This window comes from Ischnura elegans, chromosome 8 (genome assembly GCF_921293095.1).
Source record: "Ischnura elegans chromosome 8, ioIscEleg1.1, whole genome shotgun sequence".
In the NCBI taxonomy this organism is placed as follows: domain Eukaryota; kingdom Metazoa; phylum Arthropoda; class Insecta; order Odonata; family Coenagrionidae; genus Ischnura; species Ischnura elegans.
Genome location: NC_060253.1, coordinates 35,490,363 through 35,505,924, shown reverse-complemented (window position 1 = coordinate 35,505,924; position 15,562 = coordinate 35,490,363). Strand labels below are relative to the sequence as shown.

General features: G+C 38.1%; 1 protein-coding gene across 2 annotated transcripts in view; it reads left to right on the top strand.

The window, feature by feature from the left end:
• The first annotated feature begins 2,415 nt into the window (after window positions 1–2,415).
• LOC124163277 (sodium-coupled monocarboxylate transporter 1-like) overlaps window positions 2,416–15,562 on the top strand; it is a 47,786-nt gene continuing 34,639 nt past the window's right edge. Inside the window, exons 1-2 of one of the 2 annotated variants that reach the window (XM_046540071.1) lie at window positions 2,416–2,814; window positions 13,827–14,166. In XM_046540071.1, coding sequence (XP_046396027.1) covers window positions 13,829–14,166 — 338 coding nt within the window. In that variant the 5' untranslated portion in view covers window positions 2,416–2,814; window positions 13,827–13,828. Of the gene's footprint in view, window positions 2,899–13,826; window positions 14,167–15,562 lie in introns of both variants that reach the window. The other variant, XM_046540070.1, reaches the window with a different exon arrangement.

Genomic DNA, 15,562 nt, shown 5'->3' with positions numbered 1-15,562 from the left:
TGTCGAGTTTTAAAATTAAAATAACTGGACAATGCAATATCTTTGTGCACCTATTCACGTCGAAAGTTATGAATGTTTTATTTTTATTGAGCAATACTTTTTCTCAATTTATTTTTTGAAATGGTTTTGAGTGTTTGTTCGAATAATTGAAAAACGTGATAGAAATGTATGTACTTCATTAAGAAAACAACAGTATGAACCAAAAAGTATAGAAATACAACAAGTCAATGCAGCATATCTTAAAATAGTGAAAAATTATTTTTTAAACCCAATGAAAACAACTTGTCACAAGCTCAGCATTGAAATACCTAATGGACATCAGATTCTATTTTAAACGTCCACGGCAGACATGGAAACGAAAATAAACAGCATTTGCATGCTCCATTAATCAATGTTTTGTCCTCAATACATGATTTTTTGTTTCCATGGTTCCATATCATTTTAAATGAGAATTTGTTGTCCATAAATGGTGATAATGCTGAGTCCCCAGCATCATAGGGTAGGTAGGTTTGTTTTTCATTGGGTACTTTTAAAAATACTATGTCATGCTAACTCTGCCTTTGGTGTACTGTTTCACCTAGTCGTAGATCTAAACTTCTTTTGTTTTTTTGTTGCTTTTATTTATCAGCCCCGAGTATGATTAATTAATAAAGGGGAATATTTCACAGGGAAGCTTATTTAATGATTGAACCAAGAACCTCAAAATTTGCAATGAAATGTGTAAATAATAAAGGCTGGATATTATTATAACCAACATATCCGCTAAAAATGAGTTCATGACGACACGAAATTATCTTTGAAAGTGTTGAGGCAGTCGATTTTTTCCTCGGATAGATATAGATGTAGGCAACGGATCCATAAACGGAAAAATAATGAACTCTTTGTTTTTCAAACACTATCACAACCAAAAATTCTACACAAGAATAATAAAAAAAGAAATTAACGAGAGAGCCCGTTGTATGGAGTGCATCGCTTACGGTTCATGGTATGCCTATAGTATTGAACGTGTTGTAGGAAATCTCTCATCATCATTAGTGACCAATCATAAGATTGGTTTAACGCAGCTCTACATTCCTCTATCCTATCCGCTAGCCTTTTCATAGCTACGTATGTCTTCCCATTTACGCACTTCATAACCAATCGTACCAGTGGCGTAGCCTGGGATTTCGTTTGGGGAGAGGGTTCAAAAACAGGGGGGGGAATATTTTAAAAACAGGGTACTATATTACTAATTTTAACACTTTCCATAATCGGAAAAACTTCATTCGTTAAAAAATATTTTGTAAATTCATGATTGTTCAATATTTTGTTTTCTTTTATGAAGGAAAATATTTGTGCTTTTATATTTTGGAGGGGTTCGGACCCCCAAAACTCCCCAATATATCGTATCCCGCCACTATATCGTACGCATCTCATTCGTGGTCACCTTTTACCCTTCTTTCCTTCCACCTGTACTTCTACGACTGAATTAATCAGGCCATCATGCCTCATAATGTGGCCAACTAAGTTGTGCCGTCTTCACATTAAGGTTTTTAGAAGACTTCTCTTGCTCCCACTCTTCTTAACACTTTCTCATTACTCGGGCGATCCATTATATCCACATCATTATTAGTTCGCACCACATTTCGAATGCTTCCACTCTTGATTTATCTGCTGTAGTCAAGTTGATGATTTGAGGCGTCACTTTGTGGAATTTACTCATAATGAATGAAACTTGAACTTTGTTTTTCCACATAAATATTTATTCAATCACGACCGTGGTTTCGACGCACTGCGTCATCCTCAGGCCTCAACTTCCAAGCCTCGTTCACATGGAGAAATATGCTCCATATGCAGCATCTGATGAGTTGTTTTCTTAGTTGTATGCTCTTGTCAGCTGTAAGAAGATTCTTATTTCTGTAGAATGACCTCTTCGCCTGAGCTATTCTGTGGACTATTTATTTCTTGTTTCGTCCATCGTTGATTATTCGGCTTCCTAGGCAACAAAATTCATTCACCTCTTCCAGCTTTTGCTTTCCTAGTTTAATCTTTGTCCCAGCCTTTTCTCTTTTGTCCATACTAGTACCTTAGTCTTCTTATTTTTATTTTCAACAGCCATTGTCATTTCCGTATCTGTCAAAGTCTTATTCAAATAATTCTCCGTCTTCACAGAATTAACTATTATCATTAAATATTTTAGGTACCATATGAGCTCATTGGCCGCGGGTTACCGACCCTTGCTTTACACCTAAGTCTTTTGCACGAAGGCTATTGCCCGGTTCTCGGCCTAACATATGCTATCTCGCATCCTTCGCTCTACATGATTTATCGTTTGCCCTATCGGGAGTGGGTGGGGTAAACTCCCCTCCCCTCTTTCACAACAATGCTACCGACCACCCCTCCCTTTAAGAAGACGGTCCGACTCCTTGGAGGCCAACAGACAACGGGAGGCTGGCACGAACCATCGCCATCAGAGGTCGACAAATTGCCCCCTTCTCACCGCACCCGGGTGCCGTTTGGACGCTCCCACCCACTCCCGCAGATGCGGCACCCTTCCCGCGGCTAGAGTGTCGTGTGCGGAACGCGTTTATCTGCTGTTCTCTCGGAGGCAGTTGAAGATCGGCCTGCGTCGCTGTAGCGGTTCGCTACACTGACGACCAAAAGGGAGCCCTGCTGAGGAATTTCATCTTTGATTTCCTAACAACAACTTCGAGGGGGTGCTTCAATTTCAACTCATCTTTTTCCCCCGGGAGCACGTGCCAGTGCACAGTGTTACTGATTGGTGGAGCGGTTGGGGAAACAGGATCGCCGGCCAGCCCGGTGGCGCGGCGGGAGGTTAGTGAGTGAATGTGGCCCGCGGGCGGCGGCGGCGTGCGCCGTTTGACCGTCGACAAGATTCCCGCCCTTCAGTGGGCTCGGGTGAGTTGACTTCGCATCGCCCTCGTCCCTCGCTTTTGTTTCATCGCACCAATAATGATCTCACGCTTCGAAGGGGATAAAATTGATTATGTGGACGCCTTGTATCGTGTGGTAAGGACCAGTGGCATCATGGAATATTCTTGGGAAAGAAGCTTTCGTTAAGTTGTGTGCACCATAATGCCGCGTTTTCTTTGTCATTTACCGTGTAAAAGTTTACATCCTTCATAATTAAATTATTAGAAACTTAAAGAGTGGGGAACAGCAGTCCTCCATTTCTCCCTTTCTCAAGCTAGTTCCGTCAGTTCCCTGGCGCTCTTTTACTTTTTGTCCTTCTCTACATGTCCCAAGCACTTATCTTTAGGCTGTCCATGGCGAAGAATGTTTCTTCAACTTTCCCTTTATATTCCTCATGTGATTGCTGCCTTATGACATGGTCTATCCATCGGGCACTTCTCTGGCGTATAAAGCTTCACACTCCTGATAAAGACCTGGTGGTCGGGCCATCTATTTATTGTTAGGTATAGTAATTTCGTGAGGAGTGTAATGAAGGTTAAAGGAGAACTGATGAAAACGATTTGTAAAATATTCACGGGTTTTGAACCGGGTAAGGTTGTTTGAGGTCGAAGTTTCGATGAGTAACTCTCTTGAAATCATCAGGACACGCTTAGTGTCAAGTAGAGACCCATTGTTCACCGGTCAATTAAAATACTTCAAGTTCAATTGTACACCTTCGAAGGTGTGCGTTGCGATCGTCAACTTTTTATCTCTTATATCAAATAAATATTTCCAGGACTTAACTTATTTTGGCTTAGGCCTTAACTTTACTTAAATTTTACTTCAGAGCTACCTTGACAGGAAAAACTTCCCCTCCTGTTCTGCGGAAACAAATATTTCCATGGTAACTAAACAAACCCTACTACAAATAGTAAAAGTCCGAGGGGGTTTGTGAAAGTTTTAACAATTAAGTTAACTTAAATGATATAGGCCAATGATCTCATATGTAAATTCACAAACTATATTCAACGGAGAATTAGTTTAGCGGTCATCGCTTGGCTGATGACTTCGTTACTATTGGTACCAATGGAAATTCGATGCTCATTTTTTTAATTCGTCAACGACCACTTGATGCTCCCGTACGTCGACATTTAAGAGCCTTACCCAGTGCCCAACCTGAGAAGATTTTACGAGCATTTTTCAACGGAAAAGCCTACGACCAGTTTAACTGATAGATTTTTGGCTTTCTGGCTGGAAATCAGCCATAAAATCTATATTATTATGAGGTCTGGAAGTATTGCATGTGGATTGCGTGCTTACAATTCATATAAAAGGATTCTTTGAGGTAATTAACGCTCATTCAGTAATACATCTTTGAGATCGAATGGACCTACGTCAACTACTGAATTGCAATTGCTTGACGAAAGCCACACGAGTCAGAATTTCGAAAGATACATATCATAAATACTCTTTTTGACGCTGCCTTGTGAAAGACGCCACTGCATCGGATACCAACCGTAGCATGGTTGTTCTCATATTTCATCGGTAGCATCTCGTTGCGTTGCGCTGTGTACACTAGATTAACCGCCGCAGTTCGAGGGAAGGAAATGAGTTATGAGAATTTTAAAGTTGATATTTTCATTGTTCCTTTATCAGATTTCTTTTGGCCTTTACAAACGCTCCACCACTTCTGGTCCGTACTCAAGCACCAGGAAATATTCCGAATATAACTCAAGAGTTCTACACATTGATGGCATTTTCTGCCGTTTCGCAAGTACCTAATGAATGTAACTTGTACTCTCTTCTTGATACCTTAATTATGTTACGCCCTAAAGATGTCGTGGTCACTTGGTCCATCAAAGTAGATTTCAACATGGTAATTTTAAAGTTTCATCATTTCAGCTTCCCACTATTGACTTATTTCGATTAATTCGCCAGCTTTAGCCTAAATTATTATGGAAATAAATATTGAAACACTTATTGGTGTCAAATCACGACATTTCTTATTATAACTTCCTCGAAGGTAGAGTTTATTGTCCTCTTGATCTGCATGCTTTCTTTACGAAGCACATATTGACAGTGATCCATCATTTTAAGAGCAATTCGTGAGCAGTAAGACGGTCTTGAGGAAGAATAAATTAATATCCTTAGTGGTCTCAAGAAAAAAAGCAATAACTACTCAATTGGGTGGGTATTCTAAATCATCGTGATAATTCAACAATCCGAAGTTCGGTCTTACGAGGTTGTATTCTCTATTCCGCTCTCCTATTTGTAAACTTTTTCTTATGTATGTAATGCGTCTCACTCAAAAACCTCCTTCTCCTAAAATTTTGCTTAAAAACTTTTCTTATGTAACTCATTATCCTACGACTTTCTTCACGTCCGCATGCCTTTCGACGATTTTCTTCATAAGGCACTATGCCTTGTGTTGTGGTCGATTGAATTGGCTTGTCATCTTCTGAAGTTATTTATAGGACACCTCCTTTCTCCCACTCTTCTTAGCACCTCCTCTTTACATGCTCTTTCCATCCAATTTATCTTCATAATTCTCCGGTGGCTCCACAACTCCAATGTTTCCACTCTTGACTTAACCGCTGCTGAGGACGTTCATGCCTCTTTCTCTCAAAGAAGCATGAACCAAGTGTAGCGTCCGATGAATTGTTTTCTTACTTGTGCGCTTGTATTCTCAGCTGTTGGGTATTCCAAAACCCCCCTTAATGATATGGCGCGTTATTATTTTTCCCTCTCCAGAATAAATCCTGGATTCTCCTCATTATCCGTCAATATTTATCTCCCTGTTCGTAACTATAATTATTTTCACAGACATTTTTTCATTCTGGAATTAAGTACACAAATTACAATAATTATCCCCTGCAAGTTTTCGTACTTTTGACTGTGTGTTGCCAGGGAAATCAATTTTTCAACATTGCACGATTCTAACTTCACGGGCAACGCTAAATGCCATCAAGGAATACCAAACCAGTTATTAAGAATTAAATTAATAATTATTAAAACTTATAATTATAAAGCATAGAACACTCAATTTAAATCGTAAAATTTCGGTACTAGCTGTAACAATCGATAACTGTGCTTGGTGAACTAAATTTTTAAGGGCCAGAATTCAGTAAAACGTTTGAAAATTGAATAATAATTAAATTTTTTCATCTTGAACTATTCCATGCCAACAATTATAATCATATAATAAGTAAATATAATAAAAGAGATATTATTAAATCATTCAAAAAATAAAAATTATTATTCAATGAAAACACTACACAATATATCCATGGTAAAACAAAGTATCATATTAATTTCAAATTTTTACATAGTTATTTTTTAATCATCTCTTTAATTTTTTGGATCATTTATCTTAAATATTTTTTGTTTCTTTGGTCAAATGATAAGTTGAGGTTGCTATTTCAATTAAATTATTTATGCGAAGGAAAATTCGAAAAAAAATTCGACCGGTGCAGCGGGAATAATGCGACCTCTTTTTTTTATACAATTTCCCTTTTCTGTCGTCCTTATGGAATTATGTTTAAATATTTTTACATATAACTATTTTTCTATCCAGTTTGGTAGCTAATATTACTTATAGTGAAATTTTTAAGTCTAGTTTAAACTAAAATTTACGAAATATAAGATTCTGAAGCTGGTCCCAGTGAATGAGAACCTTATTATTTTTCTCAATCATATTTTCATCTCCAAAAGTTAAGGCAACGCATTTGCCGCGTCACCTGGATCTCCCTTCCTGGGCTAAGACCGATGCAGGATCCACCTCTCGGTCAAAAGGTTACTTCACGGCAAAGCCCAACCATATGCATCTTGAAAACTTTAAGATACAAGTTTGAGCCCAAAAAGAGTAATTTACTGCGCAAAAAAATAAATTATTATGATATTGTACAAGTTACAAGTTGGCTATTTGCCAGGTGGTAACAGTTTATGCAAAATAAAAAAATAAAAAATTGTAAATGAAAAATACATCACCAAAATGAAACTAGATAGTGAATATTTAAAATGCAATGACATTAATTTTCCAATATAAATCCTTTACACCTCTTCTTGAAAATCCTTACGTTGTTAGGGTAGGGTTTAAACAGTTCTGCAAGGAGCCTATTCCATTCCGTAATCGTCCTGTTGAGGTACGAGAATTTCTTTACGTTAGTAAATTATTATTAATGAAACCGTTGTAGTTTGATAACGAATGAGCAGAGGACTTTTTTTTTAATTCAACGGTTGTGTGACTATTCAGCTAAATTATCTAACGCTTATAATTTTTTTGCCCATAATTTAAATATTTTCGAGGGTTTTACCGGGTTGCGTGTTTGAAGCTCAGGTATAGTAATTAATATTAATATGTGATCCTTATGGTAAATTGATCATCTCTGCATATTCATGAGCACTTCCGATAATGAGGCCAACAGGTGATAAGGGGTGCATTTGACGCAGCCAGCATCAGGACTAATTGTAAGATATGGAGTAAAATATTTCGATCTATATTGAAGAAACCTTAAACATTCAAACCGAAAGTATTGGTAAGAAATCATACATTCGTATAAGGATATAGTGAAGTTTGATGTTACCTATTTCAGGGGCGCAGCTAAGAATTAAGGCTGGGGGGGTTTTAGGTGCAACTAATACTAAGGGGTATGGGGGTATTGCATACCCGCCAGGGTAAGCGGGATTTGCGTGGGACCTCCTCCAGAAAAATTTTAAGATTAATAATTCAAAAGGGCGAGTTTTACGGCTTTCTGAGGGATATTTGATTAATCCTAACACTATGCTATAAGTAATCCTAATCCAATTAATTAAAATGGATTAAACTTAAATATTTCTCTCAGCTCTGGGGGGGGGGGTTTATCCCCCAAAATCCCCCCCTAGCTGCGCCACTGACCCATCTTGAGCAATATCGTTACAAGTTAGTTCGTTGAAGATTTTTGAACACTATACATTAATTTAATGAAAAAGAGATGGCATTTTTCCACAAATTTATTTAATGTTCAACGCGTTTTGACCGATAGGTCATTCTCAAGTACAATGCTGTTACTAATTGCACTTTAGAATGACCTGAGCATCGAAACGTGCAGTACATTATTAAAATTACTCGTTTAAAATTGCCGTATCTATTTTCATTAAATCAGGATGTCATTCCATTAAATCTCGCTTGCCTCAGTTACTATCGCTACATATCATGTATTAAAGGAAAATTACTTTTACTCTACGCCAGCGTTTCGTCCTTTATTTTTGGCATCCTCAGTTCTGTATCATGGTTTAACAGATATGTAAAATGACGTATTCTTCAGTCAAATAATTGTTCAGCCTTTTATAAACAATGCAGATAATTAACTAAGTTGGAATAGCCGTGAGGATGCCAATAATAAATGGCGAAACCTTGATGCAGAGAAAAAGTGGAGAACATAAAGTGACTATAACCCCTCAGCGAACCTAATTTTAACAATATTAGTCATTAAAGGTATCATAAAGTTAAAAACTTCTGCCATTTTAAGAGGAATAGTGTATCCACGTTAGTTACACTCTCCTTATTCTTTTTATATTTTTCACCAGATAGGTATTACACTTAATTGTGTTGCGTGAGGGAGTAAGGCAAATGCACGGTGTAAATTGCATGTAAGATTCCTGACACTCATTGTCAGCCGAAGAGGCCGAAGACAGTGTAAAAGGAACATAAGTCCGCTTTTTTCATGTAACCCCTCACTTCCTTCAATACAGTCATCAGAGATTCGATAAACAGCGAAGAATACAGGTGTCCCTTCGGAGATACTCCTTGGGGTTACCGAGTCGTTCCCATACTTAAATATTCTCCAAGTGTTTCACTAAACTACCGGGCAACAATATTAGTGGCACTGCCAGAGACCCAAGAGAAACCTAAAATACCTTATTAAACAACCTATCCATACATCTGTATTATTACAAATAGAAAAAGAAAAATAAGATATGAAATCAAGATAATTTACAGTGCTCTGAACTACACAAACCGTATTACACATTATCAAAACGCATTTACCGAAGAATACCCGAGCAGGACAATCAGATGCTGATAGTGCTCGCGTACGCCGCGTACGTTAACCACAGGTTACGCATAGTGTATGTTCCCCATGATTCTTACGCCCTCTTTTTGAGTGTTTCCCCTGATGACTGTGTTGATGATGATGAAGTGTAATATGGAAATGTAGCGTTTCTGGAACCATGGTTACGTAACAATGTCTCCTTCTAAGTGCGAGGAATTTACTATGCAATTTGTTCCGCGCACTTTTTGTTAAGCCCTTAACGTGCACCTGTATTATTTTCTATTCAGCTTGGCAATTCCCATTCCTTGTTGAAATGCTAATATTTTATTTTACTTTTTTATAATGTATGAGGTTCGGAGGTTTTCACTCCGAGTGAAAAATTTATTGTGTAAATTACTGGTATTTGAGTAACAGTATACGTATTGGGGAAGTCGCTTAGTTGGTATAAATATTTAAGAACACAACCCCATTGACAAAATACCCACATTTGCCACTGGTTTATTGGGGCAAAAGACGTTCCATCGGTGGCATTTGCCCAATACTTTTGTGACGCATGCAATGTTTTATTCAAGATGGCAGTTTTATACATTTTCCCTCTTCATCAAACTAATGTCGGGCACGTTTTATCTTTCATTATCTCTGTAACCTGCTTATTATTAAGTTATTATCACGCATTTCAATGCATGGAGGCTGAGAAAAATATGAATAATTTTTAATATAACCCTAAATTTCTAGAATAAAATGCATAAAAAAATTTTATACTTCCACAACTACAGCATAGAAAATAGATAACAGAAAAATAATGAATTTCAATTCTCATATAGTCTTCGTTGTACCATTTTTACGTAGTTACATGCATATTTTACAGAATTCTTTACCGGAATGTGGCAGACGCTCAGTTGAGGAAACCTCTCTCGTTATCGATGAGTCCCAATTGACGGGAATGCAATTTAATTGATCAAAATGTTTTGCTCGGTGATTTTAACCAGTGAAACACGCATTCCATTTATCGGGTACGTAACCAAAGTTTCAAGTTCAGACAATGGTGCCCATCCTATTTGTTGTCGTAGTTTCGTAACACTGATTAAGTAATCTTATCGACCTTAAAGCTGGACTGATCTCTGAGAACATAACTAAATTGATAAGTTACTCTGAACTTTCTCCGGTTAGTTGGGAAAAGAGGCCGTTTATACGAGTCACACATCGGTATAAAGTATTCCCCCGATACCTATGCTAAGACCTGCTATACTTCAAGCGTTAAAAAAGATTTATTACATTCTCCCTCTCCATTAAACTGCTTCTGAGCATACATATCCTTTTGCAGTCTCTCTTACTGTTGCTTAAGCTATAAACACTCATTCCTATCCATGGAGACCAAGATTATCACACATTACAATGATTGGAGGCTGAGAAAAATATGAATAATTTTAAATATACCCTAAAATTTCTAGAATAAAATGCGTTAAATTTTGGTGCATTTTTTTCAATTACAGCATAGAAAATAGATAACGGAACAAAAATGTACTTCAATTCTCAAATAGTCTTCGTTGTACCTTCGGTTTTACCTATGTAAACAGTTTAATCTCTCAGAATTTCATACGTGAATGCACAACTTTACTATATTCTCTTCATTATCGTTTCACTAACACAAAGGAACAAAAATACCTCATAGTTTTTTTGTTACATTTCAATGGCAATGCATGCGTATGCAAGCAATGCGTCGCACAAATTTGGTTGCCACAGAACACGAGGAGAACATAATATGTGGAAAGACAGGAAACAAATGACTAACAAGGTCATAAACAACAGCGAACCTCGCGAGACCTATCCGCAAGGCCGAGGATTAACGTAGAATCGACGATAGCTCGGCATGAGTTCGTGACGTCATCAACCTACCTGCGAAAGGGTTAATGCCGGTGATTTTTCGTCGCGAATACCTTGAACAGTTACTGACGGATCGAAAAACAGAAAAATGGGTGTCTCTTTAATTTTTCAAACTCTATAGCAATCGATATCTAAAAATATAGTTAAATGGACCAATTATCAGTTAGGTTTTATTTTCGCGGCGGGTGCGAATTAATCAGTTTAAAAACTGTTGTGAAGGAATTGGAGTTGTGTCCAGTTCGGATGCTATTGCTAACGAGTCCTCGCTAGTGACCATGGGTGTGGCTCAATGTGGGATGATTATCCAATGAACGCCGTTTGCAAGTGGACAAGCGTGCGCTGAATATATTACCCAGGGAAGATAAGAGTGCCGCCTGGCGATACACTCAGAGACCACAGCTGTGCATCGCGTTCGTCATCGCTGTAGTCGCGTCGAGTGCTTGAATGGCCCATTCGATTCGGTGGTGGAGTGTCTCCAAGGCGACGAACTATCGAGTTGGGTCTTTGACCAGTTACATAAACACACGCGGCCTTTCTTATTCTTTAGTACAATGGCCCTAAGGAAGAAAAAATCAGAATACTGGCCCAAAGAAAACCACTCGGACCGCTCTGAAGTCACAAAGTGGCGAACTACTCCCGGTCACTAAAAATTCAAGATATTTGCCAACTTTTTGAGTCACAATTACTTGTTTTTATGTTGATTGTTAAAATTATACTTGGCTATATATGTTTTATCTAAATGAAAAAGTGCTGTTGCATTACTTTTATTCGTATCTTTGTTTGATTTTTCATATTTTGATAAAATTTAAATGCTCTAGGTAATAGACTTCTTGATAAAAATGATATTGAAAGTTGACGAAATTGGGAAAACGTCTAAAATTAGGTTGTGTGGTATTAGCTATTTCATCGTTGCATTAGTATGTTTGAATCAATCTTACTTATGAAATACATACAATCGGAAAAACAAGTACTAAAAAAACTATTTCCATATTATGAGGGTATTACGGACGGACCAAGATACATTTGTTTATAGAAAAGCGGTATATACCTACTCTTGACGGCGTTGATAGCACCAATAAGCAGAGGTCATCTTGCTTAGAAAGAAATCCCAGGAAGAGAGGAAGTACTCGTGGCTCAGATAAATGACGATCTAGGGCGCGCTGCTCAAACGCAATTCACCTTCGAGCAGCTCTTATCCGCCCGCAATTAGTCACCGTCTCATGAGCAATTGGCATCCACTTGTGGACCTAACCGTAAGGACAGCCAACACAGGCTCAATTTATTCTACCCCGTCAGACTTAAAGAATGAGCCAATCATAAGGTAGCTTCAAGTGATCAATTTTAAAGTAATTCATGGAGTGCATTGGCGTTGTTATGGCATTATTTTTGGAAACGCCAGAAAAAATATAACATTATATTTGAGGTATTTAAACTCCAAATTAAAAGTTTTACCCCTAAATATTTATTTTTTGTCGACTTGTCCTTGGCGAAAAATGTATATTTTATTATACATTAAAAAAGCACATTTAAGGCCAACCTTTTGGAAATCTCTTTTTCCATTTTCAAGACTTTCATGCATTGAGATGTTTATGGTTAATACTATCACGCTAAAAACAACTCCTTGCATGCAACCACCTTAAAAATTGATTAACAACTTTTCGAAACGCTGGCCTTAGATGTTTTTTTGATGAATAAAAAATATACCTATACCTACTCGAACAAAAAGTCTATAATAAGAGGTTAAGAAGAAAACTCATCCTCTATAAATCAGACCCATTCTATATTATCAGTTTTAAAGTCGTATTTCACATCTTACGCTAACATTTACTGTAACCATATTCCACATCCATTGACGTACCTAATTAAATCTTTACGGCACTCACTGCTAGCCACTGTAAACTGTGCTTACATTCGTTTTGTATATTACTTACGGTATTTAGTGCCTCGAGCAGTTAATTTGAAGTATTGCAATCCCTTTATAATACACAATAGAAAGCCTGAAAAAAGAATTCAGCACACAGTTTTCTTTTACGGATTACAGTAGCCGAAACCAACTGAAACTTTTCTTCGTCACGCCTTTTACATTTTCACTATCGCGAAGTCGATAACAGACATAACATAAGCATGCCAATAGGGATGTGACGCTCGAGTACGTTTTTGTTCCCTCGGTATGGATTGGGAAAATTAAGTTCAATGGTTGATATTACCGTATACTTGTATGTATCTCCCGTCCTCGTTTAAGACAAGCATCATGCGAGATAATTTAATAAGCTAATTAATTTACGTACTTAATGAATAATTTGGATATTTTTGGAAATCGGAACAAGATTATTATTAAATCTAAAATCAACAATATTTCACTCTTTTCCCAGAAATAACGTGCTTTCCTTACGAACTTTGTGGACACTAACCTCAGAAACTTGATTTCATACCATGCAATACAGATTAACGACGACGATTGAAACTGTGGCGGGTGGGACCACCTCTTCGTACTGCGACCGGCAGCGAAAGATTAAATAAACCATTTATGATGGAAATGATACCATTAAAAGACTAGGTGTGTTTAAGACAACACAGAAGAAGTGTAAACTTCTATGGCGATATTCTGATAATTTTAAAATATGCTACGGAAAAACTTTTTTGCTGTTAAAAAAATAATTCATGAATATAACCCAGATATATCTCACTATCATAACGTGCACCAATAATGTTCAGTGGTAAATTGTGATCAAAATCTCGAGGTTCCAGCGGGAACCGTACAGGAATAAAAAACACGAGTGTCACTGGAGGATCACATTAGGATTAGCGCAAGGATGAAGGGCGTAGTCAAACAGTCAAAGATAAATGCTGACTCGGGTTTGCACCATGCACCCTGTAAGTTTCAACTTTGGGGGACTAAAATTCATATAAGAGATGGTTCATAAAAAAATCGATCGAGTGAGATTTATGCATCCCACGCAGATTTTAATTGAAGACCGTATGAATCCCGTTTTACCTACTGTTTTCCGTCCACTTCTACAGGCATGGACGCCGATGTGAGCGCCACTTTCAGTAGCGCCCTCTCGCCGTCTTTTGTCACCGAGGAAGAGGCGTGGTCCTCATCGCCATCATCAACAACAACAATAAGCGACGTCTCCTCTGAGGACTATTTCTCTTCATCCACCGCGATGCCTCCGCCGCTGGACATAAAGTCGTTCGGCGTCCTGGACTACGCCGTGTTCGTGGGTCTGCTGGCTATGTCCGCCCTCATCGGGGTCTACTTCGCGTTCTTCGCGAAACAAAAGCAGAACACGACGCAAGAGTACTTGATGGGAGGCAAGACCATGGGCGTTTTCCCTATCTCCATGTCTCTGATCGCCAGGTGAGAAGAACGTTTATTTTTACTATACAATATAACTTCATTCCACTCATAAACAATTACAGTGTACCCAGATAGGCTTCCGGCTTGTAAACCGCGTCGATTCATCTTCATTACGGCAGTTTCACCAGCGTTGTAGCAGGTTTCTTCAGGTTTGAGTTGTCTGATGCAAGTTTTTTTTTCCGTCAAAAAAAACCGTCCCTTTTTGACGGGAAAAAAACTTTGCATCAGACAACTCAAACCTGAAGAAACGCCGGTGAAACTGCCGTAATGAAGATGAATCGACGCGGTGAACAAGCCGGAAGCCTAGCTGCGCCAGCGAATATCGAGAATCCAGACAAGAGAGACGACAACTATCGGCCGAATTCGGAAGTAGAGCTCCGAGGATACCGAGCAATATTACCTCACGAAACTACGTTGACGAATCATTGCTTTTTGTTGGGTATTTCCTGATTTCTCTTGTTATTTTTAGGTATTAAGCTATCATAACGTCGTAAGTAATGTATTTTATGCATTAATATGTTTGTATAATAACTTTTATCTCTCATCCATTGCTACAATTCAACATTTGCGGTGAAGGTGGTGGATTTCTAAAACCAAATAATTTGTTTACTATGAATACACTAATGTTGGGTAACGAATCGCAATCAATGCATTTCGTTTTCTTTGATGAGGGAAACTACCCTATTAAGGCTAGACATTATTTTTGGAAAGGGTATTCATAAAGTGTTTTAGTTGCATAAAAGTTAAATTGTTTAATGTAGTTTTACCCCTATCTGTTTTTCTTTAATTGAATTGTCTATGCTTTCCCTCCGTAAAAATTCAAGCATAAACTTATGCTGTCAGCCATACATCTGTTTATTCCTTTTTACCGAACCTTACCTCATGCGAGTGGCTATCTAAGTATGCCTCATCATAAAATTCGGGGGGGGGGGTCAAGTGAGGAGGGGGTACCTATAGCGTAACTTTGGGTAAATCCAGCCCTATTTTACACCCTTCACAAATGCATCGGAATATACAGGGTGGCGAAAAATTGTGCTATTAAATTTTAACCCTGGATAGCTGATACCAGTAGGGACCAAAATAACCGATGATTTTTAGCTCGAAAACGTAGAATTTTTAAACTATAGAAACTTTTGGACAAACGCTCCAATTGGCCGCAAGTTTGTCCTGTTTCCGAATGCCATGGGTACATCGCGATCTCCGGCAGGCAGGCATTTGAACTCTTGAGTTATCCACAGCAACAAGGCAAACTCGCGGCCAATCGGAGTGCTTGGCGCAAAGTTTCTGTGGTTTGAAAATGGTGCATTTTCGACCTAAATATCATCAGAAATTTTGGTTCCTCCGCTATCCAGGATAAAAATTTCGTGATACAACTTTAATCCACCCTGTATACTGT